The sequence below is a fragment of the Numenius arquata genome, chromosome 14 (genome assembly GCF_964106895.1).
Source record: "Numenius arquata chromosome 14, bNumArq3.hap1.1, whole genome shotgun sequence".
NCBI lineage: Eukaryota > Metazoa > Chordata > Aves > Charadriiformes > Scolopacidae > Numenius > Numenius arquata.
In genome coordinates, this window is record NC_133589.1 from 12,025,567 (window position 1) to 12,046,169 (window position 20,603).

The 20,603-nt window shown below is 43.3% G+C and overlaps 1 protein-coding gene across 1 annotated transcript; it reads right to left on the reverse strand.

The window, feature by feature from the left end:
• Positions 1 to 223: 223 nt before the first annotated feature.
• RMI2 (RecQ mediated genome instability 2) lies at positions 224 to 2,417 on the reverse strand. The gene is made up of 2 exons (XM_074158705.1): positions 2,147 to 2,417; positions 224 to 1,066 (listed from the first exon to the last, which is right to left on the reverse strand). The coding sequence occupies exons 1-2, from the start codon at positions 2,415 to 2,417 to the stop codon at positions 918 to 920; spliced, it is 420 nt and encodes a 139-aa protein (XP_074014806.1). The 3' UTR covers positions 224 to 917.
• Between the last annotated feature and the right edge of the window lie 18,186 nt (positions 2,418 to 20,603).

Consider the following 20,603-nt stretch of genomic DNA (forward strand, 5'->3'; position numbering starts at 1 on the left):
TCTCTTTAGATAAGAGGGGAAAAAAAGAGTATCAATAGTTCTGCTTTTTAAAGGTCTTTTCAATTTGATTTCATGGTGGTTGGTTTTTTTACAGGAGAAAGAAAGAAAGATAAAAATAATATATTTAAGAATGATCTAAACAACTAAAAATAGCATACATCAGAAAAAGAAAGGAAAGCTTGAAAGAGAAAAACACACAGGCTCAGCAAGCTTGTTTCATGAGGTGGCAGTAGTATTTGCATCTTGAACCTGGAGAACCTATTCCAAGGAACCCTGCATCGCATCTTTTCAGTTAATTTCACTTCACTGAACAGAGGGGCCATTACTGCACCACTTTCGGTATTTCAGAAACACAGAAACCAGAGAGGTATTTAAGTACAAGACTCTGCTTGCAGTTGAAAGAGACACTTGTCTTACAAGTTTTCTGACATGGTTATTACTGAAAGAGAAAATGTGTTATTTCCAACCACAGTCTAAGAGGACCGAAACACACTTTGTCTTCATTCCACGTATCAAGTTCACTTTGGTAACATGATTTCTGTGCAGCCCTTGCAGCCAAGAGTACACTGCTATAGGAATGACTATCTAAACACATGTTCCTAGAAACAGCAACTAACATATGTAGAAACACGTAGTATTTATTCTTGATAGCATAGACGTTACTCAGAAAGCACTGAATAAATGTTTCTCAAATCTGTTGGTACAGACTGTGAAAGAGACAAACACTGTGATTATCATCGGATATGCACTGATACCTCCACTTAACTCTGAGCCTGACTTCTCTTTGGTTTACTCCAACAGTAGCTGGTGGTCATTTGAAACCACAAATACACAGAATGACCCAATGTTCTGCACAGAAAAGAAGAAAAAATAATAATGTACATTTCCAGGTATTTTAAGAAGAAAAAAAAAAGTATCTAGGGGATGACTCTGTGCAAATCCTCCACTTCAAGGGTCCACATATTCTTATGCACAGGGTTTTCAGAAAGATCTGTCATCTTTATTGCTCGAAGAACAGGCTCAGGACTGCAGGACCGCACCACGCCCATCACCATTACATAGTTCCCTAAAAAAAAAAAAGCATGAAATTTAATTAACCTTTGTATTTTCATTTTATTTTTAATTCAGAAAGGAAAATATTTAAAACCAAGTAGTTAGTTTGAATTAAAGCTGCCAATACTTGCAAGAAAACTCAAGGAATGATTGCTTAGAACTGAAAAAGGCTTCATTATCCACACAGCCATTTCTATAGTAGATTTTACTAGATTTTCACATACAGTAAGAGTCAAAACCAGCACACAATTCCTTCTTCTGCCACAGAAGTGGAGGGAGGACAGTTCAGAAGATTGAAAATTAAGCAACGTTACTATTTTGTACCACAACTGCAATGCTGCAGTCCAGCACTTCTTCAGTTGAATTAACAGTACTGATGATGGGAAGGAAAAAAAAAAAAAAAAAAAGAAGAAAAATCCCTATGCTTGTTCCTAAACTCACAGCTCTTCTCTGCAGCACCCCACTTTGATCACACATTTCCTGTAACTGTGGAGAACTACAACAGGCCCTATCCTTACTGGAACTCATATGGGAAGCCAGCGCAAGTCTTGGTACTGACAGCCACGCACACGCTCCCCTGCTGCAGCGCACGATGCTCCTTCTGCGACTGCTCCAGCAGCACAGCTTTTTCTGGATGCCTCTTCTACAAATGGCGCCTGTGAAAGCATGCCCTCCCTGCAGCTGTGCGCGCTCACCGTGTCCCCCAGCCATACACAGGCACGAACCATCCGAACACCCCACATAGCCAGGGGGCCTGCAGGCCTCTGCAAGAGCCTCCTGCCTGCAGCCACGGGGAGCATCCAGCAGAAGCACCGTGACACGAGCGGCCCAGGGGAGCCGCATGAGGCCCACGGGGCGAGCGAGGACGCCCCGGGCCGCCCTCCCGCCCGCAGCACCCACTGCCCCGGGCAGCGCCGCGGGGGCCGTGGGCCGTGCCCTGCGTGTCCCTGTCTCACCCGGGGAGTGACATCCCCGCAGGCCCCTGGACGGCACCAGGAAGGAACCTGCTGAATTACTTTAAAACACATATGGGCAAGCCCCGGGGGGAGCCCCCACGCCCTTGGGCCACTCACCGCCCACCCCCGGCCGGTACCTGCGCTGAGGCAGGGCCGCCCTTTGGGCACCTCCTCCACCCCCAGCACGGTGAAGGGGCCGCTGCCGTCCTGCAGCCGGGCCGAGCCGCCGCGGGCGCCGCCGCGCTCCACCTCCAGCACGGTGCCCTGCATCCAAACCGCCCGCAGGCGCAGCGGCGCCCGACCCGCCTCTGCCCGGCCCAACTCCCACGTCCCGCCGGCGCCCCGCACCGCCCCCCGCAGCTGGGCTGCCAGCACCTTCACCGGCGGCCCCGGCGCGGCCCCGGCCATGCTGTGGCGCCGGGAGGCCGCCGCCGGCCTGAGGCGGGCGAGGGAAGGCCGCTGCCCGCGGCCGCTGAGTGAGGGAGGGGAAGGGCGGGAAGCGGCGCGCGGCCGCCCCGCCCCGGCGGCAGACGTTGGCGGCGCCTCAACGGCCGCCACCTGAGGGGAGAGGCGGGGCGGGGGGAGCCGTGGCGCCGCCCGGGAGGGGCCGGGGGATGGCGGAGAGCGGCAGGCGGCTTCGGGGCGCGGAGGCGGCTGGGGGTGGCGGCGATACCTCAGAATAACGCTAGGGAGTAGCGGTCTGCCCGTCTGTGCGGCCCGTTTCCCTTTCGCCCGAAAAGCGGCGTCAGCAGGAACCCGGCGGTCCTTCTGCCTGCCCGCCCGCCGCCGCCCCCTCAGCGGCAAACGGCGCACGGAGGGCGGGGGGAGCGGGGACACCCTCGCACGGCCCGCACCGCTGCCGCCGCGTTTCCTGCGTTAAAAACAAAAATGGCCTCTATGCAAAACAAAGTGCTTAGCACAGGTGTGCTGGTTTTGATGTCCGTTGCAGACAGGTTACTCGGGGGGGGGGGGTACCCGGCCCCACCAGCCAGCCGTGCACAGCTGCTGCGCAGCCCCTGACTGGGTGAAAGGGGTTGCCGTTCGCCAGCCCGCTCCGGGCCAGCACCACCCCTCCCCCCAAGAGCCTCAGCAGAGCTTCAGAGCAGCTGGTTCTCATTTCACCTGAATTCAGTTCGGGATCGAGTCCCTTACGTGCAAATCCTCCGAGCGTAACATCTGATTCAGCGGCTTGGTTTGAGCAGAAAATACTTTTTGCGGTGTGTCAACTTCATCCGAGGAGAGCGGCCCGGCAGCCGGGGTGCTGCTCTTTGCCCTCGGTGCAAGACTTGCCAGACACCTCCTCCCAGGCTGCTGGAGCCGTCTCAGATATTTTTCCATGGTATTTCTTAATTACTTACCAAGAAATGATCACTTAATGTTTACTGTTTAGTTGAAAGATCCTCCAGTTCCGTGAGAAAAAAAGAAACTGCACATGCTGGTTTTCTTAGGGATGCTTTCAGGATATCGTTTCATTGCATATACTTATCTGGAAATCTGGAGCACAGTGCAGTGGAAGTATAGGCAGCTTTCAGCTGGGAGACTTTAATTCCAAGGCCTTTAAGAATTTATTTGCTGTCTGTTTATATTACAGAGAGGCTAATTTGCTTTGCTGCAATCTGAAATCCTTGAAATGTTGTGGTTTCCTTTGGGTGGGTGGGTTGACATTTCCTTTAGAAAAGAAGCCGAGAAATAAGCTAATGGAAAAGCAGGAGGATGGAACAAAGAAAAAGAAAAGAATCAGGAAAACCAAAGGGATGGATTCCCCAATTTCCCAAGTTCCATAACCTACAAATGTGCAAAATGGGTAAAAATGCAGAGAGAACTGACTCCCCTGCAATCATTCTTCTTTAAAGCAGATTTTGTTCTCCATTAAAATAGCCAGTTACTTTATTTTAAAAATCCAGGTTTGTTATGAGTAGCAAAATATATCAAAAGACCTTTTTTTTCTACTCACCCATCATGTTTTGAATTATTTATTCAGCCTATCTTTTTTTCCACATATATTTTCTGCTCAGAGACATTCTGTAAATGGGACTTTATTTCTTTTATAGTGTAAGGAAGCAGTTAACTTTTGTTACCATTTACAGTAAGAATAAAAGATAATATTGGTAATAACAATAAAAACACTGTCGTCTAAGCACAATACAGAATCATGTAATCTGGCAACCAAATAATATGGCTTACAGGAATAGAAAGACATTAGTTGGTTACTGTATATGAATGCAAAATCTGAGCGAGGCTCACAGGAGAAGAATATTTGTAATTTATGCCCCCAAGCTGCAGTCATTTGACAGCATCAATATTTAGTTTCACATAAAAAAAAATTAATTGTGCCAAATATTGATAGAAGTATTGTATTCCTATTTGTTACTGTATAATAGGAGGTTCTAATGCTTATTAAGCCATTAACTCTACAGATGAAGGCAAGAACCCTACAAGAGTGTAGTCTCCAGGAGAGACTAAAAGGTCCCTTTTAAAACATTTCCCTTGAAGAAATTGTGTTATGAGAAGAAGGGCAGAAGCAAAGGCAATCTGCACCAAGAAATGGATTTGTTTTCCTAAACCGGAAAATCCTTATCTCTCCATAAAATGCAAAGTTATATTGAACTATCTGCAACGGTCTTATCAAAGAACTGTCTCAGCTCTCAGACATGTTCTGCAGCAGCAGGAAAATGTCTGATGCCTCCACAGACTGTTTTCTGGAGATGGTCCCACAGCCATCACCCTCTGGTTTAGGAGTAGCAGAGGAAGCTCAGCACACAGTTGGAAAAGGCAATGGCTTGCTGGCTGACAGGCTGTAAATTACACTGGATTACACTTGAGCCCATTTTCTGAGAGCATGCTGGATGAGACAGAGTTTTGGTTTGCGTGGATTCAAAAGAAGGAATCAATCTTCTTCTGCCGGCTACCATAAGAAGCGCCTTTCTTCAAAGCAGTTTTCAAGGACGTTATTCCTCATGCTGACATGCACGTGAGGTGCTGTCGCAGTACGGGTAAAAAAAGGTCAGACTACACAGAGATAAGATAGTCCAGAGCATAGCAGGAGCCAGGTCTCCCTCAATTACGCTGGCACTGTTTTGTTGGCATGGTGTCAAGAGAACTTAGAAAAGAATTTGACCCTAGACCTCCATGAGAAGAGATTTCCAAAGAAGCAGCAACTTGAAATTTTCTGTCGAGCTCGGATCTTTTCACACTCTCACTGACAGTACTACTTAAAATGGAAGCAATTCTCTGCTCCCCTTACCTTGGTAAAAGGCTGATATTACAAAATCAGAAAAATCCTTCTTTCCCTTGGGCAGAAATTCTGATATTTTACAGTTTTTCATCCTACCCAAGAGCGTTTTAAAGATCTCTGCCCCAGGCCATTGGTTAATGCGGACAGAAAAAGTTCTTCAGTTTTCTTTCTGTTTCTCTTTCCTAGTACTGAGAAGACACTAACTAGTTTTGGTTTGTTGTAATTATTTTTTTTAAGATTCGGAATCCAAACAATCAAGATTTATTTTATTTTTAGTATTTTCTAAGTACTTGCTTTAGAAACAGGGCTCCAGAGACGAATGCAAGAAAAGTCACAAAGTGTGGAGCTGATAAACACATAGATCATAATGGTAATGTCTGAATGGCCCACAAATGTCCATAAAACAGATACTATAGAAAGACTTGTCTGTGGCAGGTCAGCAGCTCAGGGGATTCAAGTGTGACAGGGACAGCAGCTCTCCACCTGCTCTGTTCCGCAAGCTGCTGGCAGGTGCTGCTCTGTGCGAGCATCTCTTGCAGGCACTGGCTGCCCTCAATCACAGAAATTATTGTGTCTTTTATATCCTCCTTCAGTAAAAGGAAGCAGCATAGAAGAGCTAAGCATGACAAAAGCAAGATAAGAAAACAATACTTTATAAAAAATGCATTACTTCGTAAGAGAGAAGAGGGATCTGCCTTCCTTTCCCTGGTATTCATATGAAACTTCACTGAAGGACAACTTTTAGCAAGGACAAGAACTGTCAAGTTTCACCTTTAAGAGATCCACCCTATTTTCTCATACTGCACACAGAACTATACGAAACAATCACAAGAATATAAAATTCAATTGTTTCCTGGTCTTTGTTTTATACTGCATAAAAGATGCAATGTGGACATGCCGACATGCCGGTTAAGTCTGGAAAACCATCCTTCGCAGTTTGGGTTTTTTTCTATGCTATCTCATCATCACTGAATTTAATTAATGATTTTAAATTAATGGGTCAGTGGGTTGGGATTAATGGGTTGGAAGTCTGTCATATTTGCATACCTAATATGAAATTCAGCTGCTTGTAATTTCTGCTTTGGGATTGACCAGTCTGGCACATGGATGCTAAATTACCTTTGCTGGGCAATTTCAAAAGACCTGGAGCCAGATAAGTCATCTGCTGAAACAGCAAATCTCCAGGTGCAACCTACCAAAGTTTTAGTTAGCAGGTAGCTCCAAATAAGTGACATTTTAGAAGTGACTTGGACAAGGCAGGTAAATGTGAGTGACAGACCTCATAATACTACTACTAACAACAACAAGAAGAGTCTGTCCTCTCCCATAGTGTTGTCCTGCCAAAACTGCATGGGAGTTACTCTAAGATAAGATGAACAAACCTTTGTGGCAAATGCTATCATTAGCAAGGCACCCTCTCGTGCAATTTTTTCTTGAGAACCTAATACAGATGTTATACCTTGCATGTCAGCATATGCTTAGCGGAATCAGTAAAGGATTACGGTAAAAGTCTTCCTGCAGCTGCCAGGAGCTGCCAGCCACGGTGTGTGGCAGAGAAAAAAAACAGCATCTGGCTCAGGCACCTCCTCAGAGACGGTGGAAACCTTAGTTTGTGCAGCCAGCCTTAACACGAGATGTTATTTCACTGCTGTCACCGTCACGCAAACTTAACCAATTCCTGTCACTCATCACACATCCCTAGAGACAGTAGCCTACAGGCTATGAAAACAGTGCAATGCTCTCCAGCTTAGCTGACTCATTTCTGTTACAAAGAATACTTAGAGGAAATGCTTAGAGAGCTCCAGTTGCATTCTGCAGAAGTGGGTGTCACCTGTTTATTCCTATCCATGCTATAAATATGCTGGTATGTAACTGAAATAAAATTGCATTCTATGGAATAGAACTATGACACGATGAAAAAAAATGAAAAAGGAATTAATCATAGTCTTTACTTTACCAGTATTGCTTGCTGCTCTGGAAATACTCTGCAAAGCTGGCTTCCAGATGGGCTTATTCAAACTCCTGCACCAAGAAAAAAAGAACTCTATTTATACAGGACATATGAATGGCATTCAAAGCGTTAGATCTTCGTCCTGACTGAAGTGAAGCCAATAGCTTGGAGACTTCAGTCGTTCAGCCTTTCTGATTTCATTTCACTTCATAAAAGAATTGGATGCTTAGGAGAACTTTAACAGGACTGGAGAGCCCCTGTAACCAGTGTAGGGAAATACAGACCACAGTGTCCTCCCTTGACAGCTGTCAGCTTTGCATAAATATACTCTAATTAACATCATCAGCATCCAGTTCATCCAGGAGAGTGAGAGCAAAATAATTTTCCCAAAGAAAAGTAACCAGAAGAGTGGCATTTTATTTTTGAAAACTTAAAATCTGAGATGTCAAATATTAGAAATATACCTAGAGGCCGGTAAGTCTGAGAAGTTAGAGCCCTTCCAGAGCGTACATCGGCATACATCATGAAATCATCATGTACATCATGTACAGAGCGTACATCATGAAATAAATTTCTAGTGCTTAATAGGGAGGTGCTTTTACTAATAGTCAAATTTTCAAGCAGGCAAGATTTTTCTCAGGTCCAATCAAAGAGACTATGTCTCCCTAGGAGCCTTATCTTGTTTAAACCAAAAACATCACAGCTGTACCACCACCAATCAAGGTAATTTGAAATTAATAAAATGTTAGAACAGAATTAAAAGGAGTTCAGAGTTTTAATGTAATGACTCAGGAACTTTATACTGGTCTCACACTCAGCACATACCTGCATTCATCCAGAATAAGATTAACATCAAGCTACTTGAAGAGGAAAGTTTGAGGTGAGCCTCCAAGGGTTCATAGGGAGCAGGAAAGGAGAAGGTCCACATCTCTGTTGCCGTGTGAAGGAGTATTTTGCAGAGACTTCAGGAGACAGACATTTGATAGCAGGTTTTGTAGCAGCTGCAGGTCACAGGTCCAAACAGACCAGTCAGCTGTTTTCTAGTCACTCAACGAAAAGTGAATGCTCCTCCCTATTCCCTATGCTGTAGCTAATGTTTTTCACTTGGAGTACCAACTAAATCACAGATGTGGTGACTATCCTTAACCAAATTTTGCTCTGGGATCAGAAAATCTCCATGTAAAATGGCTGCATTTACTGTCTATGAAGCTGTGACTAACGCTTTGCAAATGGGGATGCTGGATGAAAAGAATCCTGGACTGGACACAGGGCACTAGCAGCCGTGGCATCCTCTTTAGAAACTGCTTGTGAGCAACTGGTGTCTTGACTTACCTGGTGCTGGCAGTAATACTGGGACGAAGAGCAAAAATGGCTTTGAACGGGAAGAATGGTGCGAAGCGCTGCGCAGGAAGGCACTGGTATCGGCACGTCAGAAAGCAAAGGCTGAAATCATAGCTGAAGGAACAGCTGGCCTTGTGCTTCTCTGCAGCAGGGAAAGAGAGCATGAATTCAGAACAAACAGCTGAATGACTGAAAAAGCAAAAATAGAGAGGAAATCAACAGCAGTGAAACTTTTGTTTAAAGCTGCTCAGTAATAGCACTTATATGTTTTTATGTACTTAGATGGACTGGGGCCTAAATAAACTTGATTTTTCTATTTCTTACATTATGGCGTGCATTTTCTAAAGCAATGTTCAAAAATAGAAGTAGTTACAAGTCCAGACTTCGAATGTATTTATTGCCATACCATCTCCCAATAGCAGCTCAGTCCCCCAACCACTGGCATGAATGATGCATGTATAATAGCGTTAATTTCAGATGAAAGTAACATTAGTGTATGGGCCACACAAGGCCTATTTATCTCTTAATAGGGATAGAAATCTCTTAGAAAATATCTTCTCTAAGAGAAGATAGAAAATGGTAAGTAAAATCACAGAATTCTTCCTAAATCAGGACACTCAATATAACATGTTTTCACATTCTTAGGCTTCTTTAATTTATTAAAAGAATCAAAAGATACAAGATTCCACAAGCCAACTGGGAGACGCCTCATCAGTTCAGCTTAGAAAGACCTCCACGACGCATAGGGAAATGTCACATTTTAAAATATAATTTGAAATCAAAATGTCACAAACTGCCTCCACCTTTTGATTTAAGTGATTTTAATCACTGGTTCTAGTTTGTGGTCTGTACAGCACCTTATATGAAACACTGTATTGAAAATCTCTAATTAAGACGCATCTCTTTCCACTAAGCCCAGAATATGCAGGGTCAAGTATGAATTTGATGGAATCTATTGCTGGCATTCAGAGTCTTGAACAACTGTCCCTGACAACTGATCCGTGAGCACCTCATGGTACTCGGTTTCTGTTAAGATAAATAATCTACTGGTGCTAAAAGATTTTCAACACCACATTCCAGTGAGACTCTAGGCCCTGTGTTATGAACTAAACAGGAAAACAAAATGAACCGGAGGAACGTACAATGAAATTGTGAAAAGGACCCACTTCAAGGGAAAATATTAAAACCACTTATGTACGGGAACCTAACCTTTCTACTGAACTAGTCGTTGTGATGAAGGCTGCAGTGAGGCAATTATACAAACATTTATTTATCTGAATAAATGTAAAAAAATTATTAAAGAATTATATTAAAAATATATTTATTTGGCTTTTTGTAGATGGCTAAAATGCACGTAGTTGTGCACCTTGATGGTTGTTTCTCAGTGTAGCTCTAAATAGGGCAGTCCTCTAAACTAAACAACAAAACTTGGACTTGGAATTCAAATGCAACCAGAAAGCGCCTCTTCAGGCATTCAGATATATTGAAGCCAAAAACTTAGCAAGCTTTCAGCTTGTCATGAAAAGCAGCAATAAATGATAAATGCAAAACCAGTATGCCTTATTTTCAAAACCTGGCGAGCCCACAAAACCAGGCTTGCAGAAGTGCACTCTATTGCAAAAGCCAACAGTGCTTGTTTATTCAAAATAGAAACTGTCAATACTTTAAGAGCCAACAAGGAGACGTCAGTTCAGTGTAGGTGGTGCCTAAGATTCAGGCAAATGTCACATAGCACAAAGTGGCTGTGCAGAGCAGGCACGACAATGTGTGCATGTTTTTGCTTGCACCTTTGTAGTTTTGACATTCCAAACATCAAGCACTTATATTGAAATAATTTCAGATTTTGTACAGGAGCATTTGAAGATCTGTAGCTCTGCTACGACTTGAGCTGATATGAATTTCAGGCAATAGACACTTTAGAATGGAAAAGGACAGCACAACCTCAGATTTGCAAGGCAAAGCTCGTCAGGAGTACTCGGGCTTGGCTGCCGGTTACAGCCTCATTTACAAGAAACTGTGCAGGGTGAAAGTGAAAGGCACTTTTTCTTATCTACAGATATCTTTACTCTGATTATACATTATCTTTTAAAAGATAATACAGTGATTGCCAACAAAAAATCCTAACAGATGTGGGTTAGGTATTTTCATTGTTTTCATAGATTTTAAGGCAGAGGGAAAATTGAATAGTTGAACCTACTGTCTGACAGAGACCACTGATTTATTTGCATTCTGGTACCTCCAGCTCTTCCTTTGCTGGAAACTCGGTGGTGTTTCGGTCCACCCCAAACCCACAAGAACCTCCAGCACTCACCAGTGGAGCTAAGGAGGCTGAAGCACAGTCAGTATTGTGTTCGTGCTGTCATTTAATGCAATCCCTTTTACATTTATTTCTGCCAAATCAAATACTTGGGTAGACATCTGGGCACTGGCAAAAATATTCTCCAGGACCCATTTTTTTCCTCCATCCAGGTTTGTCAACCATATTGATGACAGAATTCATCACTTAGGGCAGAAATTTTTCAAATGCAACTGCACTGGCCCCAATCACTCCCGAGTTCCACTGCTCTGCCCTGCCTGGTAAAATGAAGCAGTTATACAGGTTAGATTCACCATATATAATGGGATAGAGTTCATAAAATGCTTTGGCTGGCCCAGTTAAATTACAGTATATGCTACCTATAAAACCAGCGCTACTCATTATCAATCTACTGATTCTTCTGACTTGGGCCCTGTTCTGAAAGGTACATAATGCCTTCTGAGACATACCATGTACTTTAAGCCTTCTTTGGTATCAGCCTGAGTAATGGTTGTAAGCGACTTGCAAAATCAAGGCTGGGAGGAAGAGTCCTTATTAATAAAATCCCTAAAGTTCACAGTCATGGGAGTGTTAATTTAAATAGTCCCACATTTTACTCAAAGGTGGCAGTACTCAGTGAATGTCCCTTTTGCTTATGGCTACTTTCCCTTCTGTTTCTTATAAATGTCATTGTACTACTTTGGATTCTGTCTGGACGCATGATCATCTGGGGAAAACAGAAATTCCAACCACAGGAAACAGAACTGAAAGTAATTAGAGAATCTTTTTCATTCATCCTCTGACTTGTAAAATAGATAGATGCATTTCCTTCTAAAGGCTGCATTTCCCAGCTGTAAAACAATAGAGCTCCCCCCACCAGTACTTCTGCAATCTTCGTCACACAGCTGTGGAGTGTTGCAAACTATTAACATCTGTAAAGAGTACTTGTAAAGTCATAAAAGCAGCAGGGCCGCCAAGTTCATACTCCTAAACTGTGGGGAAAGTTTCAGTTTCTGCTCTTGAGTTCAAGCAGTTTGCATGTTTTGCAATGATAGTTTATGGTCTGTAATCTTGCATTAAGCCCCGTTAAATTCCTGGTACATGAGTAGGAAAGGCTGTACTGCTGCTCTGTTGTTTCTTCAGTAAAGTTACAGGCGAATGCTTTTATCTTTCCTGGTAGCCATTTCTCATGCAAGCACATACCGAAGAACAAGTTTCTATCATGGTTTTCATTTCGCTGGTTTTCATTCACACTTATATTAAATGTCTGAATATACAGCACCTCAACTTAATAGCTCTAAAGTTGTATCTTCGCGTTGCAGCTCTGTGTAAATGCAGAAAGTATTTCAGAAAGTAATAAATGAACAGACTAGACATGAAAAGGCCTCTGGGAAGTGGCAAGTCACATCCTGGGTCAGCCCTGCTCCTCTGTCCCACTCAGGTAGGAGGGAGCTTCTGCCTCCTGTTCCCAGGTTTTACCAAGTGCTACAGCTTGGTTGGCCACAGGTTGGCCTCTGTGGAAGCAGGTTAGCTTTCATCGTAGAAGCACAAGATTCCTGTGAAGGTGGGTTGAGATGTCTAGATTGCAGCCCTAGAAAACTCTTGAGGTTTATCTAAGTTTGGCCAAATGCCTCAGGAGGAAGGAGTGCTCCCCTGGCTGCAGAGCTGTCTTTGATTGTCCACTGCTTGGGACCAAAGTACTTCCTGCTCCCCCCCCCCCACCCCCTTTCTTCCTTCAGTGTGCACAGACCCTGGAATAAAACCTTCTCATTCAGAAGGAAAGGGGACTCTCTGTTGTGCTCCAATGATAAAGCAACAGGTGACTTAAACCTGGGCAGCTGCATTTCAGCAGACAGGAAATGTTGCACAGTCGCAAAAACTGAGACTACTTGTATTTAACCCTCTGCCTTGTGAGTGAAGAGGCTGGGTATACATTCCAAACAGGGTCGGTTTTCTAACTTGCCTAGAACTCAGGGCAATTTAGACTTATTTCTGGTCCAAACCTCTTGTTAATTTTAGCATTTATTGGCTAGTACAGTTCTACAGTTAAGACTGAACACTCATTTAACCTCGCTGGGATATATGCAATATTTACAATGTATTCTAGGAAATTTTAATTAGTTCATATTTTCATCTGAAATACAATTGCATAAAAAAGTATTTTTTTAACAGAAACCACCAATTCAGTATGTTTTTCCTTCCCTCAGTTTTCCTACAGTTTGATTCTTATGGGACAATTGTCACTATTTTTTCAAACTGAATGAAATAATAGAGCTTTGAAATAGTTCTCATCCCTTCAGAGACTTCATTAAAGACATTTTCTTTAAAGGGGTACCATCATCTTTTTAACCTTATCAGTTTTATCCAACAGTTTACCAGTGAGATCATTTGTGGGAATGTGGGCGTTTCAGACTTAAATGTGGGAAATTCAGGCTCAAACCTTCCTGGCATAGAGAGGCTTAAGGACATGCTAGTCAAGCTCATTTCGAAATGATGACCTCACCACAAGCCTATGTAAGGAAACATTCTCTGGTCTTCCCGTGAACTAGCTTTAGTTCACAGAAAGCCATTGGCCTGGAGAAAGAATGGGACTTGCCTTCAAGCCTGCAGACTGGGGCATTGATTTGAGAGAGGTGAGCGACTGAATTCTGGCTTAGCGTCAAATACCACTTATGTAGCTTATCTAATAACTGCTTAATGTACAAGATGTAACAGCACTCAGAGGAGGCACCAGAATCCTGTGTTTCCCAGTCACAGGTGAGTGCTCTAGCTGTTACGCTCCAAGTCTCTCTTGGCTAACAAATGCTCCTCCTTCCTTTTCAACGAGAAGAGAGCTCTACTTCGTAGTTAGGATACCTTCCAAAAAAGGGAGGAACCAAAGTTTGACTGCCCTCTTGCCAAGCAGGGACACAAATCTCACTTTTCCACATACTGAAGAGGTCTTCTAAGTACTCATCAGCTGCTCCAGCAAGTGTCTCTCAGCTTGCTCCATTTTTAAAGGACTGCCATTCTTCAAAGACTGATTTTTGAACAAGCTCAAGAGGGGAAAAGCTTCAGACACACCTCTGTAGGCAATAGTTCCTTACTGGCTGCTTGCACGGCATACTGGCTGATTTGGATCTCCTTTCAAAGAACCTCAGCTCTCAATGTGCACCACAGAGGATCATAATACGGGTCCAACACTTTATCTCAGAAACTTCAACATTTTCTTGGGCAATGCTCAATGTTGTGGCACACGTCTTTTTTAGCTTTTAGCCTAATTAATTAGTGCAAGGTCACCAGGCAGTCTGTTTCAGAGCACGGCTTAAATCCATGTCCTAATTTAACACTCAGGCTAATGGATTGTCTTTCCTTGCTGGGCCTATTTCCTGATCTGTAAATACAAAGCTGGTCCCTGCAAAAGGCTTTGCAATACACAACTGACAAGCATGGTTTAAACAGCACATTGTATTGTCCTTCACCTAGCGAACTACCCTTGTCACACTTCAAGCACAAGGCAAAGCGGGTTTTAGACATATTATGCAAGTACACTCTAAATGCGTGCAATGAGATCACTGACAAAAGAAGTAAATATTAGAGATACAGTGGGAGTGAAGAGGGTGGACACTATGGAAAATAACTTGCATGATAAAATAATCAGATGACAGGATGAATTTTCAACAGACTGACTGAGTACTCAATCAAATGGAGGCATTTGAACACATTTGCAGTGATCATCCTGACTCTTCTCTAAAGCTCAACTCATGACAGACAGCAATAGATAATAATAGAAAGACCGTAATGATCTTGTGAACCCTGAGCCTCTAATTACTTGAGCAGTGATAAGCTGGAGTGCTTTCACTAGATGTCTTCAGCATGCAGGGATGAAAACATGATTTTTCTGTCCAGCAGAGGGGGCTTGGCAGTAAGTTTTCTAAACACAAAACCAAATTAGTTCTTTGGAAATTGAGTAATACTAAAATTAAACTGACTTTTAGAGGAACTTGCATAGTATTATAGATAAAACCAGAACTTCCTACAAACAAGAGATTCAAACATAAACAGACACAAATCAAATTGAGTGTTGTTCTGGCTATCTTTGTTTCCCTTTCTTCTCAGTGTGGCTTTTCTATTTCAGCAGAAAGACCTTGCAGTTATACCTGACACGCACAGTGTGCAAGTGAAAAAGTTTTTGCTCCTAATTCCTTTGAAAAGCTGAGTCCAAGTTCCTACTAAACCTGTCCCTGTAAACTACAACAGTACATGTACAAGAAAATCACAGGGATGACATTGAGGTAAACTCCTGGTGGAAGGTTTTCCATGACACCATAAAGCTGTGTATTTGAAGGCAGGACATATAATCTGAGTCCAGGAGTTTACAGCACAGTTATCTAATTATTTGAGGCCACTTTGTAGTTTTAAACAGTAGACATAAATCTGGGTGGCCACAAGAGCCACTGGCAACCTCACAATATGGGTGAGACGAAAAACATGGATGTAATCCAAGGTGGTGGTGTACAGAAGCACATTTAAATCTAATGCTTAGTGTTAAGTTGCACACAATGTTACGTTAAGACAAAAGAATGACACAAATTTCTCTTGAAATGAAAATGGGTGGCTAGTCTTCTGGTAAAATTCCTCTTTTTCATGGTTAATTGGATTTGTCCCCCAAATACTGTTTCCTTGCTCAATTTCCACTCACATAGAAGAGTGCAAGCAGATGCATTTGAATACCTGGGAATTATATTCACTTGATTACTTCTGATGAATATAGTTTGACTCCATGTGTAAGCACTCGAATGGCACTGTTCAGTGCTGTTCAAAATACAATTCTTTTATTTCTAGTGAGAACTAGCTGCCAATTTTAATTATAGATTCTGGTAAATGCAATTATTTTCGCCTCTGTGGCTCCAGCTTCTGGTGAAGGAAATATTGAAAATAATGATGCACTAGGGTAACTTAAAATGAAATTCATGCCAGATGTAGCAGAAGGTGCAAATGACTCACCATGACCAGTAAGGGTGCAACACTTTCCCTCGCCGACATGGGTACGGGCTGTCCTGTTCCACGCGCAGCAGCAGTCCCCATGCAGGAGTGCTGACGGATGCAGCACCCTGCAGCAGCCTGGGCTCTGCCTCCCCACTGCCCGTGCCGGCCATTCTGGTGAGCTCTTCTCAGAAGGCAGGATCTCAGCAGATGCCCTGTGTTTGTGGGGTACAAGAGTCACCACCCACCTAGCCCAGTAATTTGCCTTAAGTACTAATATTCTTCAAAAAGGAGTATATGGGGGAAGAGGAGGATGAGAATTCTGGTCACCTGGTGAAATAAAATCATCATTCAGTGTGGATATCAGATTGTCTGTTGAACCTTCTATTTGGAAGTGGATATACTGTGTACTGACAGACTATACATCACCATATTTCTCATAGTAGAAAAAGATGGGCTCTGAGGGTTACAGCAGTTCATTGGGAGGAAGCGGGATGCAGGCACTGTGTGCCCTCAGCCCCCAAACCAGGATCTCAGTTAATGGCACTGGCTCTAGATGGTGATCCCCGGCCCTTCCTGCCTTTGAATCCCCTCATCCATACCACATCTGCAGTGCTTCCACCCATTGCTCTCAGTTCCCCCATTCTCTGGACTCATCCTTTACCCCACTTCTCCAAACCCATCTCAAAAACTCTCCCTTCTCTATAGAGCTGCCTTTCTTCTCACAAAATTAAAATACCCAGCCTTCCACACCAGAGCATCCTCTCCTTGATCCACCAACCCTGGGCTACACGTCCTCCTTGGACCTTCCCTTTCCGCCTGCCTGGAATCACCCCAGAGCATTTTTCTCATAACCCTCAGGTACTCCCAGTGCTGCCTCTACCTTATGGCCCACTCCCCAGTGTCAGGTCCCCCAGTGCCAGCCACTCCCTGGCTCCCTTTGGCCTCAGCAATAATCTGAGCTCCTTCCTGGCACCAGCTCCTTGGGTATCCCCTCCTCAGGTGCACTTTGTGAAAACCTTGACTCCTGCTTTTCAGAGGGAAGGATCTCAAAACATACCAAATCCTCCACCATTCACAGCCGTAAGAGCAGCAGAAAGACTTGTCTGAGGGAAAGCAACTGGGCGTCAGCTTTCATAAAGCAATACCTCGGGTAGCACTGCTGTATGTGGTACTGGAGAGGACTGAGGAAGAGAAAAGAGAAGAAAGGTGGGCAGTTATGGGAATTTGCAAGAAAAAAAAAGAAGCTACTTTGATGTTAATGACCTGAGTCAAAATACAAGGAGGCTGAACTTCCCAGAAAGGAAGTTCACTAACAAGGAACCACAGATAACCTTCAGCTGCTAAACTGAAAACTCTGGAGGAGAAGGTAGACTTAATTCTGAGAAAAAAAAACTGTAGGAAATATACTTAATGTCAGAGAGAGAAAGAAAGCAAAAGACAGAGAGCATCCTGAAACTAAAAGAGGTATTAAACAGAAATTGCAGGAAGAAATTAGAAAACATCAAGCTGGAAAGTAGAAAAAAGCAGAGAGTGGAGTAAATTTTAAACCTGGGACACTGGGATTTGTTCACACAGATGAGGTCAGATGGGGACAAACTTCCGGCAGTATTATGGAAGAAGCCAAGAAGGAGTTAGCTGGGACTAGCACAGAGGGAGTACAATAAATCTGAAAAAAAAAAAAAAAGAAAAGGAAAAGGACTGTGAGCTGGAGGAGAGGAAACAGGCTAGAAATGAAAGAGGAAAGAAAGAAGCAACAAAATAAATATTGTATAGGATACAGAGAGAAAAAAGAACAGAACAGCCCATTCTAGCTCAGGTCATGGGAACCTGCAAATCTCCCAAATCTGCTTTATTAATTGCCAATGCCCAGTTTAAAGCCATGTGGGTACAGAATTTTTCACATGGAGAGGCAACTATCTGTGCAGGTTCAAAATGGACAAGGGAAAGCATTCTCTTAATTGCAAAGGATGTTCCAAAACTAGGAGCCCAGAGGAGTAAGATGACATCTGACAGCTTCAGACATAAAATATTCTAGGGTAAGTGAGACTCTAGATGCTGCTGACCTAAAAGCTACTAGACATTGCTACTGCTGTTATTTTAACAAGGGTGTAGCTTCTTCCAGCTCAGTTCATCTTTGCAAAGACGCTAATGCATTGAAGGAACAGTAGGTACATTAGAAAATGCATTATAAGCAAACATGTAATTGTCTCCCTTCCATTCAGCATATTTACACACATACTGTTTAAAATAAAATAAAAAAAACCCAACAGTCATTCCTGAGTGTTCTTGCACATGAAATGAAAGTAATGAAAACTCAATTTTTAGGCCATCAAGAGATGCAGGTAAGAGCCCAGTTAAAGCATGTTAATGTAAGTCCCAAGAACTTTCACATGAAGGTCTAACAAAGATCCAAGCAGACCGACCATTTCCCAGGCATTGGTCATTGGTAATCATACAGCTTAACAAGAAGTCCAAACAGTCTCGTTGGTCTACTGTAAGATCATCACCTTAAGACAACAAAAAATAATGGGTCATATTGTCAATTCGGTTCCTCCAGGGATGAATGGAGTCCCTCTTAATATGGTGCAAAAAGAGAAGTAAAAATACCCAACTAGAAAAGGGTGTCTGCGCTGAGTTCCCAGTGACTGCAATGGCTGAGTCACAGTGGGTTCTTGGACATGCAGGGGAGTTTTAGCAGGAAACCGCCCACCACTTTATTTACAGCTCCACTTCAACTATGCCATTCGACTCAGCTCAGTAGATGATTTTTATCACTCTAGATGTTGTGGATGCATTTGCACAGAGACACTTTCCAAAAGGCCACATATGTTTAGCGTCAGTTTTTCATGAGGTTTCTATATATTCACTTCGGATGGAATAAATACTGCCCCTCCTCCAGTATCCACTCAGATGCGTTTGAGTCATACCTGACCTGCAGGCATGCTTTGCATTACTGAACTGCATCTGTTTGGAAACTAGTCATTGTATACCTTATGAGCGCAGGCAGCTACAGTAGCACAAAAGCACTCACCTTTAAAATCTGGACAATTCTGGTGCCTCATCATTAGTCTTAAGTAAGGCAGGAGCTCAAAGATCCAGAAAAGGTGGGGGGAACCACGGTTCTGCCAGCTTATCCTGCCTCAACTCAGTGATCTCTACATTCAGCACCTGGAGACAGAGTCCTGCTCTCCCACATACAGCACACTATCTTTCTGGCAATTAGCATAACTAAAACAACAATACGTTTGTATCAAAAAATCGCTCTGGAATGCTAGCAAAGTTTCTTTTTATACTTTTCTTCTTTGTAAAATACAGAATTATCTTTAAAAAACTATGTTAAAAAATGTAATTGTTTCCAAATTCCAGACCTTAAAATTTATTCCTTGTCTTTTCCTTCAAATTCTGTCCTAGCTTTGTGAAAGTTAATATCACACATTGTGGATGCCCCATCCCTGGAAGTGTCTAAGGCCAGGCTGGATGGGGCTTTGAGCAACCTGCTCTAGTGGAGGTGTCCCTGCCCATGGCAGGGGGGTTGGAACTCAGTGATCTTTAAGGTCCCTTCCAACTCTAACCATTCTATGATTCTATGATTTCACCAGCACCCCCGCGTCACTCGGTGCACAGATGTGTGAGTGGCCAGATTTCAGGTTGCATGAGCAAATGTAAATCTGATATTGCCCAGTTTTTCAGTTCTTGGCTTTGTAAACCACATAACATCAGTGCAGTGTGCGTGCAAGACGGGAGGAGGGCTGTGGTAAGTGCTGTACTGAAGTGTAAACTTCAGTTTACAGCTAACTAGGAGAACAGAAGAGGAAATGGGGTAATGATTCTCTGGAACAGTGATGGGGTCTCTGCAGTCTCATGATTGCACCAAACTCCTGATTTCAGGGGGGAATGGCTGCTGAATCCCCAGTGATGAGGACTTGTCTCCATTTGGTGTAGTAAAGCCAGCGGAGTACCATGCCAAGACACAGACCCTCCCAAATCTGCTTCTTCCTGCAATCGTATTTCCCCAGCCCTGAAAAGGGGACTGGGAGGAGATAAGAGACATAAAGACAAGAAAATACTTTGGTTGGACCCATTTCTCTCTGCATATACCAGTATACAGAAAGGTTTATGCAAATTAGAATCAGTCACAGGACTTCTGGGAAATTGCCAGTGATTCTCAGTGTATGAGTGAAATTAAGACAGGGAAGTCTCTTAAAGCTGTTTCTGAATAGCTAGTAAAAACATCCAGTTCCGTCCAACAGCAATTGCTTTGGCAATCTGCCCTGGCAGCTCTGGACACTCAGGATCACTTTTTCATGTTGCACAAAACTGTGCTTGCAGCTCATTTTTTAAAACCAGATTCAGCTTTAGCCCTGCCTTTCAAGTACACATTTGAGAGATCATCACACACGGAGCAGAGAAAGGATGCTGAATGAATCACAAGAGACTATCTATTTGCCAAAGACTCGCAGGCTGTACCATTCTTAGTATTTCATGCAGCAAGTCTGTCACATGAAGAGGATTCATATGAGACCTGAAACAACTCAATGAGTGCAACGATGTAAAAACCAATGGGTTTACCTCCCCAGTCCCAAGTCTAGTGTTTCCCTATCCCCTCATATCACACCCCTCCTACCCTTCCACCACCACCACAACCACACGTTGGCACAAAATGAACAGAAAATAACCACACTCAGATCTGCCTGCCACCCGCTAGTGGAAACTGGGAATTCACTGGAATTCAGGGAACTGGAGGCAGGTCACATGCATTACACCCTTGATACCGCAATTTATCTGCACAGTTGATATTTTAGA